This window comes from Blennius ocellaris, assembly GCF_963422515.1.
Source record: "Blennius ocellaris genome assembly, chromosome: 10".
NCBI lineage: Eukaryota > Metazoa > Chordata > Actinopteri > Blenniiformes > Blenniidae > Blennius > Blennius ocellaris.
This window is the reverse complement of record NC_137659.1, coordinates 23,528,246-23,544,412: the sequence shown is the minus strand read 5'-3', so window position 1 is coordinate 23,544,412 and position 16,167 is coordinate 23,528,246. Positions and strand designations below refer to the sequence as shown.

The window sequence follows — 16,167 nt, the reverse complement described above, 5'->3', positions numbered from 1 at the left end:
TTTGATACATCATTCCGAACACTGTGTGTATTTCCTTCACCTCTTAGCCATTCCTGAAACCAGCTGCCGTGAGCATTCGCTGCCTCCTCTCGCACATTTCTCCCCACAGTTCCCTGACAAACGCTCGCCATAGGAATCTGAAAAGGAACCGAACCCAGAGAGATGATGAAAGGCCGACATGGCCAGTGGTGACCTTGTGCAGTGTGGCAGTGTTTTGCCTCGGAGACATGTTTGCATAACAGAAACTCCAGTCTGCTCCCACGCTCGTGCAAAATGACAAGTTCAAACAATTGTTTGTACCTCACAAATACAAAACACACAGTTCATGTACTGCTGAGCAGATGGAGAAGCATCATGGATTTCTATATTTTTGCATGATTTTTATATTCATGTTTCTTGTAATTGACTGAGACCTCCAGTGAGCTAAATGACTTGGTGTCACTTTCTCTGGGTTTAAATCCATCACTAGAGGCAGGCTGTCGTGCCAAGGCAGAGCTTGAATAAAACTCCATAAAGCAATCACACACCTATCTGTCTCCCGCCTACACACTGGAAAGGAAACAAAACAGCGAGCGTGTGAACAATCTGCTCTGTTCGCCGTGCTGATGAGTGGCTCTGCCACGCAGACGCCAGATGTCCCAGAATAATGGGCCTCACTCTGCGTACCTGTTATCTCTTTAACGGGCACTTTGAATAAGCGAGCGATCTGAGAGGCTGCTGCGTCCCTGCGTCTCAGCGATCCGTGATCACAGCCGTGACAGTGATGAGGCTCAGAAAGAGTGGCATAATGTAAAGCACTCAACATGACAGAGATGATTATAGCTTTTAGCCGGCAGTTAACAACACGTGGGTGTCGTGTGGAAGGAGAAGTTTGAAAAACATAACAAATGCAGCACAAACCAGACAATCTGGCTCCAGGCAAAATGTCAATGCTAATGTAGTAAAAAGACATTGTAATGTGTCTTCAGTGAAGATAAACAGTGAACTACATGCTAAAAAAGAGATGTAGAATGATGAATGCTTTACGGATGATTCATATGACATGTGCTCATGTATTGACGCAAAAAGAGGTTTTATGCACATTGAAGATAAAAACCAGTTGTAGAATCCTGCATCTCAAATACTTTGGATGGTAGCGAGGGCGACATGCTATGGGAGGAGAAGTGTGTTAGGAACCAGCTAAAAAGATGGACACTGTATAAAGGTGTGTTACAAAGGAGTTCCTGAGGTATATTTTCAGTCGAGTGAACTCACCATCATGTTCATGATAGGATGCTTGAGCGTCTTGACGTGGTGTGTTATCCTGCTGGAAGGCTCCTTCAGAAGATGGCTCACTGTGGCCATGAAGGGAAGGACAAGGTCAGGAATCCTCAGCGAGACTGTGGAGTTTCAACCTTCTCAGCTGCTGCTAAGAAATAAATATCCTCCATCACAGCAGCAGCTGAATATTTGATGTTCCTGTGTGAAGTGTAGCCTCAGTTCTGTTCTCAGCTTTGTGGTCTTCTACTGCTGACCACCATCAGCTCCCAGCTCCTGTTGGAAAAGCTAAACACATGCTTCAAACTGCTGTTTATTTGAGTTCCTCTTATCTTTCTATCATGTCCAACCAGTATGTCCATCTTCTTTCAACCTCTGGAATCAGAGAACTGGTACTCACTGGATATTTCCTCTGATTGGACCATCCTCCGTAAACTCTGAACATGTGTGTGGCAGTGGGAGGTATGGCTCACTGCTCTGTGGGTCGGCACCAGACTGATTGATTTTGCTGTATTGATCTCCCCTGAAAAAATGTCAAATACAATCTGGTTCAGGCAGACCTTTCACTATGTGCAGTATGTACAGTGCTTCCACATTATATGCTGATAAGCCAGAACATTATGACCACTGGCCTGTTACTGTTTAAATCTTCTTTTTGCTGCCAAATCAGCCCTCATTTACCAAACACCTGAGCTGTGCCGAGGAATGCCTGGACAGTGGACATTCAGGTGAAAGAAGTCCAGTGTGGTCTACATGGATCAAATTTGTTTGTCCAGCTCAGCAGACAGATGCGCAATTGCAATGAGATCTGGGACATTTGGAAGACTCTTCAAATTGTGTTCCTAAAAAACACTCCTGAAGCATTTGTTGCTTCGTGTAAGTGTGCATAATGGTTACTGTTTCCACAAAAGTGTAGAACAACAATGCTGAGGCCTGTTTACATGACAACATTTGAAGTAAAAACATCATTTTAAAGTTTTCATTTCAGGAAAGTTTTGTCTTTACATGGCAACATTTTGAAAACCATGCCCGGAAATAATAAAGTCTGAAAGCAGCGTAGTTAGCATGCCAGGCCAAAAGATGGTGCTGTTATTTGTTTGTGTAATGAAACCACACACATCTGCAGAGAACAATATGTTATAATCAGTGGCGGCTGGTGATACATTTCTTAATTATTATTACATTTCAGCCAATGTTAATTTAAATACAGTGTGTTTATAAAGCACATTACAACAATCTTGTCTTGTTTCCATTGAGAGAGGCCTCAGTGATGAAACATTCTAGTTCTTTTAAGCAGCGAGTGAATAGAGACTCTTTTATTAACATACTTGTAAACAAATACAAGCAGAGGCTTCATTAGTTTCTATTAGAAACTGAATGTGTTTTTTTTGGGGCTGATTTACATGAAATGACAATTAGTCTGATTTTAGTGAAACACAAGCTGACCTCAGGTATATTTTTACCAACACATTAGTCCATCTTTCAAAGATTTTAGAATTGTACCTCAAAACAGACTTGCAAAAAAACGCTGATGTGTAAGCTCTTATATTTTCTGTCATTAGTAAACATGAACATATCTAAACATTTACACTCCATCAACAAACCTGGACACATTTGAAAAATCCTGAACACATTTCTGTTTGTGTACATGTAATAATAATTATGATGGAGTAAGTTGAACCTGATCTCTTCTGGCCAGCCGCCACTGATTCTAAACATGAACAATGATGCCCATGTTGGATTGTTATCACAGTGACTGTCACCTATAAAACTACCAAGTCGCAGGAGAACATGGACTGGGAGGTGGCATTAAGGCTTGGTTAGCCCAGAATGTTTTCAAACTGAATGAGGGAAAAACCGAAATGATGGTATTTGGATCAACCCTCACGGACTTGGGATCACTCGGAAATGATTTGCATCCCAAAGTCACCAGCCTTGGCGTCACCATAGACAGTGAATTTAGATTTGATAAACAGATCAATGGCGTTTTAAAATCGGGCTTTTATCATCTTCGACTTTTATCCAAGGTTAACCTGTTTTTATCTTTTACTCTTTTTGAGCAAGTGGTGCACGCTTTTATTTCTTCTCGTCTGGACTACTGCAACGCACTTTATTCTGGCGTTAGCCACAAAGCACTTTATTCTGGCGTTAGCCACAAAGCACTTTATTCTGGCGTTAGCCACAAAGCACTTTATTCTGGCGTTAGCCACAAAGCACTTTATTCTGGCGTTAGCCACAAAGCACTTTATTCTGGCGTTAGCCACAAAGCACTTTATTCTGGCGTTAGCCACAACGCACTTTATTCTGGCGTTAGCCACAAAGCACTTTATTCTGGCGTTAGCCACAAAGCACTTTATTCTGGCGTTAGCCACAAAGCACTTTATTCTGGCGTTAGCCACAAAGCACTTTATTCTGGCGTTAGCCACAAAGCACTTTATTCTGGCGTTAGCCACAAAGCACTTTATTCTGGCGTTAGCCACAACGCACTTTATTCTGGCGTTAGCCACAAAGCACTTTATTCTGGCGTTAGCCACAAAGCACTTTATTCTGGCGTTAGCCACAAAGCACTTTATTCTGGCGTTAGCCACAACGCACTTTATTCTGGCATTAGCCACAAAGCACTTTATTCTGGCATTAGCCACAAAGCACTTTATTCTGGCGTTAGCCACAAAGCACTTTATTCTGGCGTTAGCCACAAAGCACTTTCCCGCTTGACGTTAGTCCAGAACGCTGCGGCACGACTTTTAACAGGGACCAAAAAACGCGAACACATCACCCCTATCCTTGCATCTTTGCACTGGCTCCCTGTTAATTTTAGAATTGATTTAAAAATGTTGTTGTTTGTTTTTAAAGCTTTGAATGGACTGGCCCCTCAGTACATTACAGATCTCATCCAAATGTACCAACCCCCCCCCGCGCTCTGAGGTCTGAGGGCTCCAGCTCCAGCTCCAGAGGGGACAGAGCGTTCTCCGTTGTCGGCCCTAAGCTGTGGAACGCTCTGCCCCTCCACGTCCCAACAGCCCCCCCACTGTGGACTGTTTTAAATCTCGTCTTAAAACCCACTTTTATTCTCAGGCTTTTAACGCTGCGTGAGTCGTGTGGTCCCCTGTGTCTTTTTATTTATTCTATTATTCTTATTTATTTTATTGCTTTTTAAGCTTTTTTATATTTCTATTTTTCTTTTAAATTGTTTTATTCTTATTTGTAGTTTTTTTTAATGTGTTTGTAGTTTTTAATCTGTTTTTATTTTTATTTATGGTTTTATGCTTATTTAGTGTTGGAGCTAATTTGCATTGTTTTAGTTTTATTGTTTTTATGTGCAGTCTCATGTGCCGCACTTTGGAAACGCTTTGTTGTTTAAATGTGCTATAGAAATAAAGTGGATTGGATTGGGAGTCATGACATGACGGAGGAAATCATTGTTACTGTTTCTCTACTGAGCATGTGCAGAAGAACTATTTACTCTGGCCACGGTGCACATGAGCAGTTGCAGGATTTTCAAAGGTTTTATTTTCCTTCCTTCCTTTCCAGGGAGATGGAACGTTTTCAAAAAGCTCCGTAGTCAGTCCCACTCAACCATCCACTTCACGACACCTCGACATCCAAGTGAAGAGAAAACCATCTATCAGACCATCATACCTTTGCAGTTCCCACCACAGCCAGCCTCAGGTTTTGTGGCAAGTTGTGCTTCAGCGGCTCAGTTTGGATGAGATCACACAGGATATGATTCACTCGTTCACTACTTTACCTTCCTTGCAGACTTTGGAGCTACTCGGCTGTCTCACCATCACGGTTGTGTCTAACTCGAGTCATTAAGGTTTCCTGTTTTTATTTTCCTGCTTCTCAAACATTAACTTAGAAGACAAAATGTTCACTTCCTGCATGATAGAGCCCACCCACTGCCAGGTGCCATGATAGAGGGACAGTCAGTGTTCACCTCCACTATCAGGGGTCATAATGTTATGGCTGGGAGGAGGACCGTGTCTCTGCTCCTGTGTGACAGCGTCTGTGTCTCACAAAAGGCCAGAGGACAGTATGCAAATACACTCCCACTTTGACAATGAAAAGAGTGGGTTGATCCTCTATTAATTGAGATATGATGAATAACTGGCATGCAGAGTTCAGATATTTCCACCCACACCCACCATCACATTCAGAGTTTCATTTCCTTTTTTTATTCGGAGATTTTTTTTCCATTTTTACACATATTTTATACCCCCCAAAACATGTTAAACCTTTGAGTTTTTCTTTTTTTTTATTCATTTCGTGCAGATGATTTTTTTGTGGGGACATAAAGCCTCTAACAGGGTCAAAGGTTGATCCTTTCTGTAGGAGACACGTCAGACCAGAACACTACTGAGTGTGTATGATCATCACACACTACTGAGATATTCCCAAAAAAAGGTTGAGATTGTGTAAAACATAAATTAGAAAATAATGAATAATATGACTTATATGATGAATAATTATTTGCAACATACAACATATCATTTTTCATGACAACAGCAAAAGTAAGAAGAGGAGCAGCAGGATGATAAAACACTGGGTGAGAAGAGTTCAGTAATGATTTCAGATGTTTCCACAACTTCAGTGTTGTTTGTGTTTAAGGTTTCGGTTTACGTGACAGCGGTGCTTGAAGCCACTGTAAATGCTACTTTTTGAAAACTGCACCTAAAGTGGAACTTTTCGAAGACGCTGGGACTCCATGTCGATGGCTGAAACTCATAGTAAATAGTTCTTCTTAGTCTATAGACAATAACAACAATGTTTCCTCCAGAATGCCATGACTCCCAGTCCAGATACTCCTGGACTTGGTAGTTTTATTCTGACAGTCACTATTAAAAACAATCCAACTGGGTCGTCTGTCCACACGTTTAATTCCATTGTTGATGTTTATCACATGTTGTTCTCTGCACTCCTGTGTGGGTTCATTACAAAAACAACTGTGACATTAGATTTGCATTTCACTGTATTTGTATTTGCAGCATTTTTCATTTTCTTATATTTATTTTTGATATTAATGTATGTGATGACTCATATATAATGTAATTGTTTTAGCAAGATGTTTCTTTATTTTATGTTACTTCTTGCACTGCTCTATGTTATAGAATAATGGTTCCTACATGAGTGTTGTGGGTGCAGCCCAAGTAAGGGGCGGACAGGGTGGTGAGTGAAGACTGGGGAGCATCATTATTATTTTTTTGGTCTGGAGCAGCTAATATACATCCTGAAGCTGTCTTGCAGTTTTGATTGTCAATTCAGCACGGAAGGGAGTAAAGCTGAAGAGGAACTGGTTTAACTGTAACCAGACCAAATTCCACACACGAGACACGAATAGAGCAGAAGGGAAAAAAACTTGCTTGATCTTGATTTTCAGAATGAGGACGTTGGATCGTTCACCACTAACAGGGAACATGAGCTGGATAGACCGTCGTGAGACACGTTAGCTTAACCTACTGATGATGAGTCGTTGTAGTTTTAGCAGTTCTGAACGGGTTTCACGTACTTTTGGATTAGAAATGTTGTCCAAGATGAAACCAACAAGCTGTACTGCCCCCTACTGGATATACAGATTAACACCCATAACAACATCGAGGACATTGACAGCGTTTCAAACACACCAACTTACATGAGTAAAGAAAGCTTATTTAAGCCTTCAGTGTTCCGTACCTTGTTAGCAGATCCTCTTCCACACAAGTGTCCACATGATCAAGTTTACCTTCATTTTAAAACATGCAAAACTAAAGTAAGTCAAACTCTTAAAGTACATTTTGTGTCACATATGTCCAGCTGATGGAAACACTAGAGATTGGTCGCCAACAAACTGGCAGTTCCCTCCATGAAGATGGTGTTTGGAAAGATCTACAATTAAAGAAAAAACTGTTGTTCCTTGGATGATGTGCTGGAGTCAATATCCTGTTATTGGCCCGATGAAGGACTTTCCTGAACAGACCCCTCCACTGTGGATTACATTCTCTCCATAGATCCGTCAGCACCACGTGCACCTGCTGTCCCAGGTCCCTGGATCCTCGCTCAGATCAAAGAGCGCCGCTCATGGTGACGGACAAGTTGGCGGTGGACCGACATGCCAAGACGGAGCTACAGAGGCCTCTTAATGTTTAAAGAGCAGCAGCTGCAGTGGCGGCTGGAGGTTCGTCAACAACAAGCGGCACTGTAACCTAATCACCTGCTTTGTGGGCCAGCCTCATCCCACAACTCCATGTATCCCTCCGCCAGGTGCTAACAGTTCTACCAAGCAGGGCCCCACAGCGCTGGCTTTGTTTTACACACATTTCAACACAATTAGTGATTCTGGGATTCATTCATTTGACAGCTTGATGTTCTCATCAACCAATGGCAGAGAAACTTCACACTTCAATGATTTGCGTCTTTGGAGCAAGTCTACATATTTCATAGATTATATCAAGTTCACATGATTAAAACCAATCAGGTGTATGATCTATTAGTTGGTCTCATCGTTATGGGGAGATAGAAACATGGAATAATGTGATTTGGGTGTTTAGACCAGAATTCATCATTAACAGGGAATTTATTTGGGGTCTCTTTCGATAGGTTCAAAACCAACCTTCAATTTAAACAATAACCCATGTCTTTTAATTACATTGCAAGACTTTTCTGAAGCAATAAAACAAACTCCCTCTGGATTTATTGCGAGAACGTCGTGTGATCCGGTGCAAATAGCTTCAGGGGGCTAACGTTAGCAAACATTATCGTCGTCGTTCAGAATTTTCAAACAGCGGGGACGAATACAAGAATGTAAATGATAAAGTGAGGATTAGATTAAAATGTTTGACCATTTTAGAGCCACAACAGTGTCTGTGCAGTGAACTAACTCACACCATGTAAGCACGGTGGATTAGAAAAACACTGACCGAAGGACTGAAAAGGCGAAGGGCTTAATAACAAACATGTCGATTCTATTTGAAACTTTCGATATTTGAAATCGAAATAAGAAGTGTTCAGCTATTACTAATATACCTTTTCCATTTGTCACCTTCTGCAGTGTAGCAGACGCCACAGGTTTTTTTCAATCAGATACAAAGTAAAACCAAAGTCGGTATCATTGATACAAATCAGACACTTTGAACAAAAGTTTATACGTGTTAAAAATGTGAAATCGCAGAATCGATTTTCTCTTAGTGACAAAATGTGTCATATGGACCAATCAACATTGTGCTTCAATCTGTGGCATTATATCTAAGAAGAGGTAAAGATCGTGAAGCCGCTGCCTCCTGGTGGCCAACAGGAGGATCGACACATCATGACAGCGTCAGACTGATGATGTTTGACAGGAATGATTTTTGAAGCGACGCAACGACACAACTTTTTGTTGTTTTTGGTTCCATTTGCAGAAGCTTTATGTGGATTGTGTACAGGGTTACGCAAAAGACGTTTAACTTCAGTCTACACCCATCGGTCTTCCTCCATTCCTTTTTTTCTTTGTTGTTGCATTTTGTATTTGGTTGACCGAATAAACTATTACTACCACTGTTTGTGTGAAACCTGAATCCTTTCTAAAACGTCTCTGGTACGTCGGCATTTGATTGTAAATAAGCGTCAACTTTGCTGAATTTTGTACATACGTTTTATAAAGACCTCACATAACATCTGCCATTATGGGCACCAAACGAATGATGAGAAAAAAGGTTCAACATTGCAAAACTTTAAATTAATTAAAAAGTGTTCTGTATTTGATCATTATGAATACTGAATCTTGAATGATTGATCCTTTGACATGAAACTCCTCAGAGAGTCACCGTGACCATCGAGAGAATCACTACATTCGTATCGATCCGCACATCTGCTTCAGATTGAATAAATTGGAGCTCAAAGGTTCAAACAACTGGTTTGGAAAATGTAAAGAGCAGAAACCACAGGTGCAGCACAGATACCTGGAAAATCTACTTAAATACATTTCAACACTCTTTGCACCTTTTTCAGTGAAAATATAAAATTCCAAAGCGTTTTTAGTGTCTATTTACGCAACAATGGTGGTCGGAGTCATTAGAAATGCAACTTTCTGAAAAGTGGTTTCCAAGGGGGAACTTAAAAATCGCTTCATTGTGTTAACAGGCGGAGACGCAACCGTCTGATGGTGCTGATGGTGCTACTGCACATAGCCACCACAGCCAGAGTAAATAGTTCTTCTGCACATGTGCGATTAGATGGACAATAACATCAAGGGATTGAAAACCGACACGTTTTCACTTGAAACGTTATGTAAACGAGGCTTTAAATACGACTTGGCTGCAAACTGTGTGAGCCGTCACGACGATATCGATACAACATTGGATTATTTTCAATGCGAGTGAAATCCAGACCCGGTCATTGAGAGGCGGTCGTGCGAGCGCTCCGGGCGCCAGGAAGATGGCGTCATGCGCACTGTGGTTAATCAAATTAGCTGGGCTTTAGCCGGGCGAGGAGCCGGAGCAGCCTGTGCTTTTGACATTACGCGCTGGCAGTTTATACGAGCGGCGGCAACTGGCAGTGAAACCCAAATCGCTTGGCAGCTTCTACTTTTAGAGCAGGAAACACGGGGCGAGAGATTCAGCGGTCGTAAAGCATGAAAGGCTGGAGAATAACGGCGGCGGCAGCTAAACAGTTCGTTGGAATGACCTCGCTGAACTCCGGCATCCATCGGCTGCGTGAGAGAAGAGGGTAAACCACACCAGACACACAGACCACTCCGCTTCTCTCTTCTTATTCTTGTTGCTTTTATTGATGCGATGTACATTTCCAGGTATGAAAATAGATCTCACGTTGAAACACGAAATCTGACAGTGGCTGCAAAGGGCTCAGCTACAACCGTGTGGGTGATGACGGCAACAGGAAGGCATGTCAGAGAAGCGTTGCGCCGTTAGATAAAGGCGGCTGCTCCGACCCGGTGTGGGACGTGACAGCCGCTTGGAGGCATGTGTCGCTTCGGGCCGAGACGCTCGCGGCGCAGGAAACCACATGAGCACCAGGCGAGATAAGAGCCACGTCGCCAGACAGGAAAACATCCACCGTGGTTAAAAACAAAACACGGGACTTCAAGGTTTTATTGAATTCTTTGGGATGTTCCAGGCCTGTTCCATACGTGAATCAGTGACGATGGGTTTTCTCAGAGGCAGAGCTGCTAAAACCACAGAAGGGTTTGGTTGAGAAAGTGGAAAGTTTCTTTTTTTAAGTTTGATGAATTTAGCTTTTATTGCAAAATGTGTGTTAAAATATATTTAAAAAAACCCAAACCATTATGTTAGCTATGTACAAATAATGTTTTTTTTTTTGTTTTTAGCTTTTGGGATCAGTTGCTAAACTGTGACAAGCTTCACACACTGTCAAGAAACTAGCTGTAATTTGTATTGCATTCAATGACTTATACTAAATTTATCAACTTGAGAAAAGCGACAAGCTTATTTAACATCTGTGAGTAGCCTACAGGGTGCTGGCGGGATGTCAACTGATGGCGGCTCAAAGCCAGAAAAAGCCTTTCAGAATATGATGGGTACAATTATATGGTACGAGGCAAAGCTAACAAAACAGAGTGCAGAAATCTTATTCTAACTACTTATGTCTTATTTAAACTTGCGGGCTAAATGCTGAAAAGCCACAATTTGGTTGGTACTTTTTCACAACACTGACTCGCTGCACTGAGTTTTCTAACCGTCAGTTAGCAGCAAATTAGCTGTGTGGCTAACAAGACAAGAAACTCAATCAGTAGCAACAAAGCTACAGATGGATTGTTGAGAAATATTCACACCCTCGCGCCATTTCTGGATTGTTCATGTTGTTTCGCTCATAACATCAGACTGAAGAGAAAGAACATCAGCTATTATAGCGTATTTTGATGCCACAAGGAAAAGAAATAGCATATTTTCCCTCCAAAATCTGAAACTTTTAAAGGAGTCATCACCTGGTATCATGTATCCAGTCTTCCTTCATTTTAATCTTTAAATCAATTCTTAAAATGTATTAGGAAATAATAAGCTAAATCAGACCCTTTTTCATACCACAACTTCCTGTTCCGAGAGAAGATCCCAGCGCTTGACCGGTATGGACATCCGGCGTGCGATGATTGGCCACATGAACTGTCAATCATGGAGATAGCATAGCCACAGCATAGCAATAGCATAATGGTAGTACGCTAATATGAAAAAAAATATATCAAACAATGGTGGAGCCGTCTACAAACATCCATGCCGCAGAGCAACACACCCTGGAGATTTTAAATGAAGTACAGGGTCCGTTGTAAATCAAATAGCTAGCAGCTAACCGCTAGCAGCTAACCGCTAGCAGCTAACCGCTAGCAGCTAACTGCTAAATTTGGCAGAGGTGGTTAATGACATTAGCCTCCAGTGTTAGCGACAACACAGGAGCACAATCAAAATTTCCCGCTCTGGGGATGACTGTGGGTAATGACTCCTTCAGGACACTGGATCTGGATGTGTTTTGGTTTTTTGAGGAGATTCAGCGTGACGTTGCTTTGTGAGAAATGAATCGACTGCAGCTGAGACACTGACTTCAGAGCGGCTCAGTGCTTCAGATCTGCCAGCAAGAAGAACTGCACTGCGCCCCAGGCGTTCTCGGTTTACGTCTCCTCTCTGTAACCACTGACAACAAACTGGGTGTACTACAGTAGACTCACAAGAAAATACACAGTGAAAATGTTAAGATGTCCTGTGTAGATGTTAACAAATCAAGCACCTAAAATGACAAAAACAGTAAGTACAGCTGCTGGAGCACTGTCAGGGTAACGCTGCACAAGAACAAGAGAAACGTCATGAAATGAGTCTCGGGTTCAGTTGAACCAAATGGAACCGTGGAAGCCTCAGTCCCTCAGAGCGGCAACCTCCTGCTCCAGTCAGCTACATCTTTGAATAGAAAAAATATATGTACACGTCTAATAAATATGCTGGAATACAGCCGTTTTCTCACGTCATGTTCTTTGTCTCTTGTGAAAGAAGTGTCTGTATTGAAAGGAGCCGGGGGTCGTGGAGGCCAGGGGGGTAGGCCTCGGTGTGGAAGGGGGGGGGGCAGCTTGAGTTCTTGACATGGAGAGCTTGAGATCGGCGACCAATGAACCTGTGGAGACAATCGATTAGTAAACTGAAGACTGAAGACCCACAGAGCACTGAAAGTGACGTGTAGAAATGAGCTGAGACCGTCACTGCTGCCGCCATGGTAGAAACTGTACGACGTGATCATCTAGTCACAGTAACCATAAGACCTTTGATAAATACAAACATTTAGGGCCCTGTTTACATTGCTTTTTGGGGTCTGTTGTTTCAGGAAAGTGGTGCTCTGAGTCACTGGTGGAACTTTTCGACAATGCTCTGAGTGTGTTGTGTTGTAAACGGGCAGAAACGCAACTCTCGGGAAACACTGCCACTGCGCACCACAGCCATTTGTAATAGTTGTTGGTTTTCTTTTGGGTTTAAAAATAAAGTAGTTCTGCACATGCTCAGTAGAGGCTCAATAAGAACAAGGTTCTCTCTGTGGTGTCATGACTCCCAGGCCATAATCTCCTGGACTCTAACTTGGTCATATGTACTCCCATTGTTAATGTTTATAACACATTGTTCTCCGTGTGTAGTTTCATGTACAAAAACAAACAGTGCCTTCTAGAGGCCCGACATGAACATTACTTCATTTTCAGTGTTTCTGCTGCTGCAGTGTAAATCGACATTGTTTTCAAAATGTTGCCACATAAACAGGAAAATGCTAAAACGATGCATTTTCACTTGAAACAATTAGTTCTTACATATAGCAGTGCTCTTTCTCTTGCCCCAAAATTAAACCCGCCGGGTAGTTTTTAAAAAATGTTTTTTAATTTTCCATCACAGAGTTCCACTTGAAAATTTCAGTTTATGGACTTTTGCTTTCAATCATTATTATTTTACTTTATCGGCTTTTGGGTCATCAGGTATGAAATAATTATGGCTGTCCATCACCTTTTATGAGAAAACTACATAATCGTTTGATTATCCACCATAAACACAGAACTCATTAATTCATTATAACAGTTTTGGTTTCTCATTATGGCCATAAAATTTATATTTCCATTCCAAAATAAAGCTAGCTTTCAATCACTCTGTTACAAAAAACACAATTTTCAATAGAAACAAACACGTATGTGGATGATGTTCACGTATTTTTGTTTGAAATAGTTTTCTTACTAATACCAGTGCTTGCTCTCTCTTTCAGTCGATTACATTTTTTTTGTGTATTTAATTGTACAATTATGATATATTCACCCTTTTCTTTCACATTTAGGAAGTTTTTTGTTTAAACACATGTTTATATGGCACACGCCATTGAATCGTTCCTGTCACAGAACAAACATTACTTCCAGCACGAGAGTTGGTTTGTCTTCTTTCAGGATATCAAACTATATTAAAAAAGTTAATGGAAAACAACTTTTCTACTGCTACTTAGCCAGTTTATCTAAATCAGAGCGTTAAAAGGTGTCCAAAGTGATTCTCTGAGGAGAAAAAACATCCATGTTTGTACATAAATACATTTATAATCCCTCAAAATCCTCGTTCACACCTTCACACACGTCTGAAAAACATTTTCATTTAGGAGATGAGATCAGTTCAACCCTCAACCATAATGTGGTCTCCTTACACTAACCTACTTAGTGTTTTATTCAAGTGCTGTGCAACTGTCGTTCACCTTCCTGCCACTAGTCGGCGCTGCAGTGCCACGAGACAGCAGTCTGTGTTCTGGTTGAAATTACAAGATTGAATCTCTTTAAAGCAGCAGTTTGTCAAAATCTTCATTTAGAAAGCTAAAACAAGATAACTTTGTTTATATGTGAAGACTTCAGGAAGTTATTGTGTCACATGAATTTATAATGCTATGATGCTAAATGCTAACCTGAAGCAAAACTACTGAAAGAGCAGACATGTGGTGAGACGTGATGAGACGTGATGAGACGTGGTGTGACGTGGTGTGACGTGGTGTGACGTGGTGTGACGTGGTGCGACGTGATGCGACGTGGTGCGACGTGATGCGACGTGGTGCGACGTGATGCGACGTGGTGCGACGTGGTGTGACGTGGTGAGACGTGGTGAGACGTGGTGCGACGTGATGTGACGTGGTGAGACGTGATGCGACGTGGTGCGACGTGATGCGACGTGGTGCGACGTGATGTGACGTGGTGTGACGTGGTGAGACGTGGTGCGACGTGATGCGACGTGGTGCGACGTGATGCGACGTGATGTGACGTGGTGTGACGTGGTGAGACGTGGTGAGACGTGGTGCGACGTGATGCGACGTGATGCGACGTGGTGAGACGTGGTGCGACGTGATGTGACGTGGTGTGACGTGGTGAGACGTGGTGAGACGTGATGTGACGTGGTGCGACGTGATGCGACGTGTTGTGACGTGGTGTGACGTGGTGCGACGTGATGCGACGTGATGCGACGTGGTGAGACGTGGTGTGACGTGGTGAGACGTGGTGTGACGTGATGTGACGTGGTGAGACGTGGTGAGACGTGGTGTGACGTGGTGAGACGTGGTGAGACGTGGTGAGACGTGGTGAGACGTGGTGTGACGTGGTGCGATGTGGTGTGACCTGATGTGACCTGATGTGACGTGGTGAGACGTGGTGAGACGTGGTGCGATGTGATGTGACGTGGTGTGATGTGGTGTGACGTGGTGTGACGTGGTGTGATGTGGTGTGACGTGGTGCGACGTGATGAGACGTGGTGTGACGTGGTGTGACGTGGTGTGACGTGGTGCGACGTGGTGAGACGTGGTGTGACGTGACGATCGTACTCGGACTGCGTCCACACGGTCCCCAGGGACACGGAGCTGTGGAGCCCGAGGTCTGTCCTCACGTAGCGAACTTGCTTTCTGCCCCAATGCAGAGGTTGAGCCAGTCACCTCTCTTGCTCACACTTCCTCTCTCTCCCCCATTCTGCCCCCCGCTCTTCCCCCCTACCTCACTCTCTCACCCTCCCCCCACTCTCTCCCCCCTTTCTCCATCCATCCCCATTCTCTCCTCTCTCTCTCTCTCACCCTCCCCCACTCTCTCTCTCTCGCACCCTCCCCCACTCTCTCCCCCTTTCTCCATCCATCCCCCATCCCTCCCCATTCTCTCCCCTCTCTCTCTCCCCCTCCCGCACTCTCTCCCCTCTCTCTCTCTCTCACCCTCCCCTTTCTCCATTACTCCCCCACTCTCTCCCCTTTCTCTCTCACCCTCCCCCAATCTCTTCCCCTTTCTTCAACCCTCCCCCACTCTCCCCCCTCCCCTCTCTCTCCCCCATTCTGCCCCCCTCTCTCTCCCCCTCCCACACTCTCTCCCCTCTCTCTCTCTCACCCTCCCCTTTCTTCATCCCCCCCCCCCCCACCTCACCGTTGATGGTGCTCCAGTGTCGGGGGGGAGTCTGTGCGGGTCACGCCAGGTCGGAGGAGGTCTGGACGGTCCTGTGTCCCGCCAGCAGCAGCTGCTTCTGGCGGGTGGACTTGACGGCCAGCACCGCCTGGCGGTTCTTGTACTGGACCATCTGCAGGGTGATCTCCGCGTTCCAGCCCTCGTCCTGCGGGCACCTGAAGTCGATCTCCTTGCCGTCCATCATGACCACCGTGAAGTACACGTACTGGCCCTTGCGCTCCTCGCAGTCCACCGTCTTCATGTTGGCGAAGCTCAGCTCCTTGGCTCTGGTGGCGTCCCCCCCGCTGTGCGGCCGTTTGGGCGGCAGCAGCAGGACGCCGTCCTCCGCCAGGACGCACAGCTTCTTCTTCCACCGCTGCAGCAGCCCGTCGCTCCGCTTCTCCAGCACCCCCTCCTTCAACACCTTCCTCCCGTTCTCCAGCATCTTCCTCTGCCTCTCTCCTCAGCGGCGTGTCAGGCGGCGTTTCCGCGGGGCGGCTGAAGGCATGAGCGGCTGCACGGAGGAG

General features: G+C 44.0%; 1 protein-coding gene across 1 annotated transcript; it reads right to left on the bottom strand.

Moving 5' to 3' along the window:
- Nucleotides 1-11,544: 11,544 nt before the first annotated feature.
- phlda1 (pleckstrin homology-like domain, family A, member 1) lies at nucleotides 11,545-16,167 on the bottom strand. The gene is made up of 2 exons (XM_080503108.1): nucleotides 15,623-16,167; nucleotides 11,545-12,342 (listed from the first exon to the last, which is right to left on the bottom strand). Exon 1 carries the CDS (start codon nucleotides 16,083-16,085, stop codon nucleotides 15,663-15,665), a length of 423 nt encoding a protein of 140 aa, XP_080359234.1. The 5' UTR covers nucleotides 16,086-16,167; the 3' UTR covers nucleotides 11,545-12,342; nucleotides 15,623-15,662.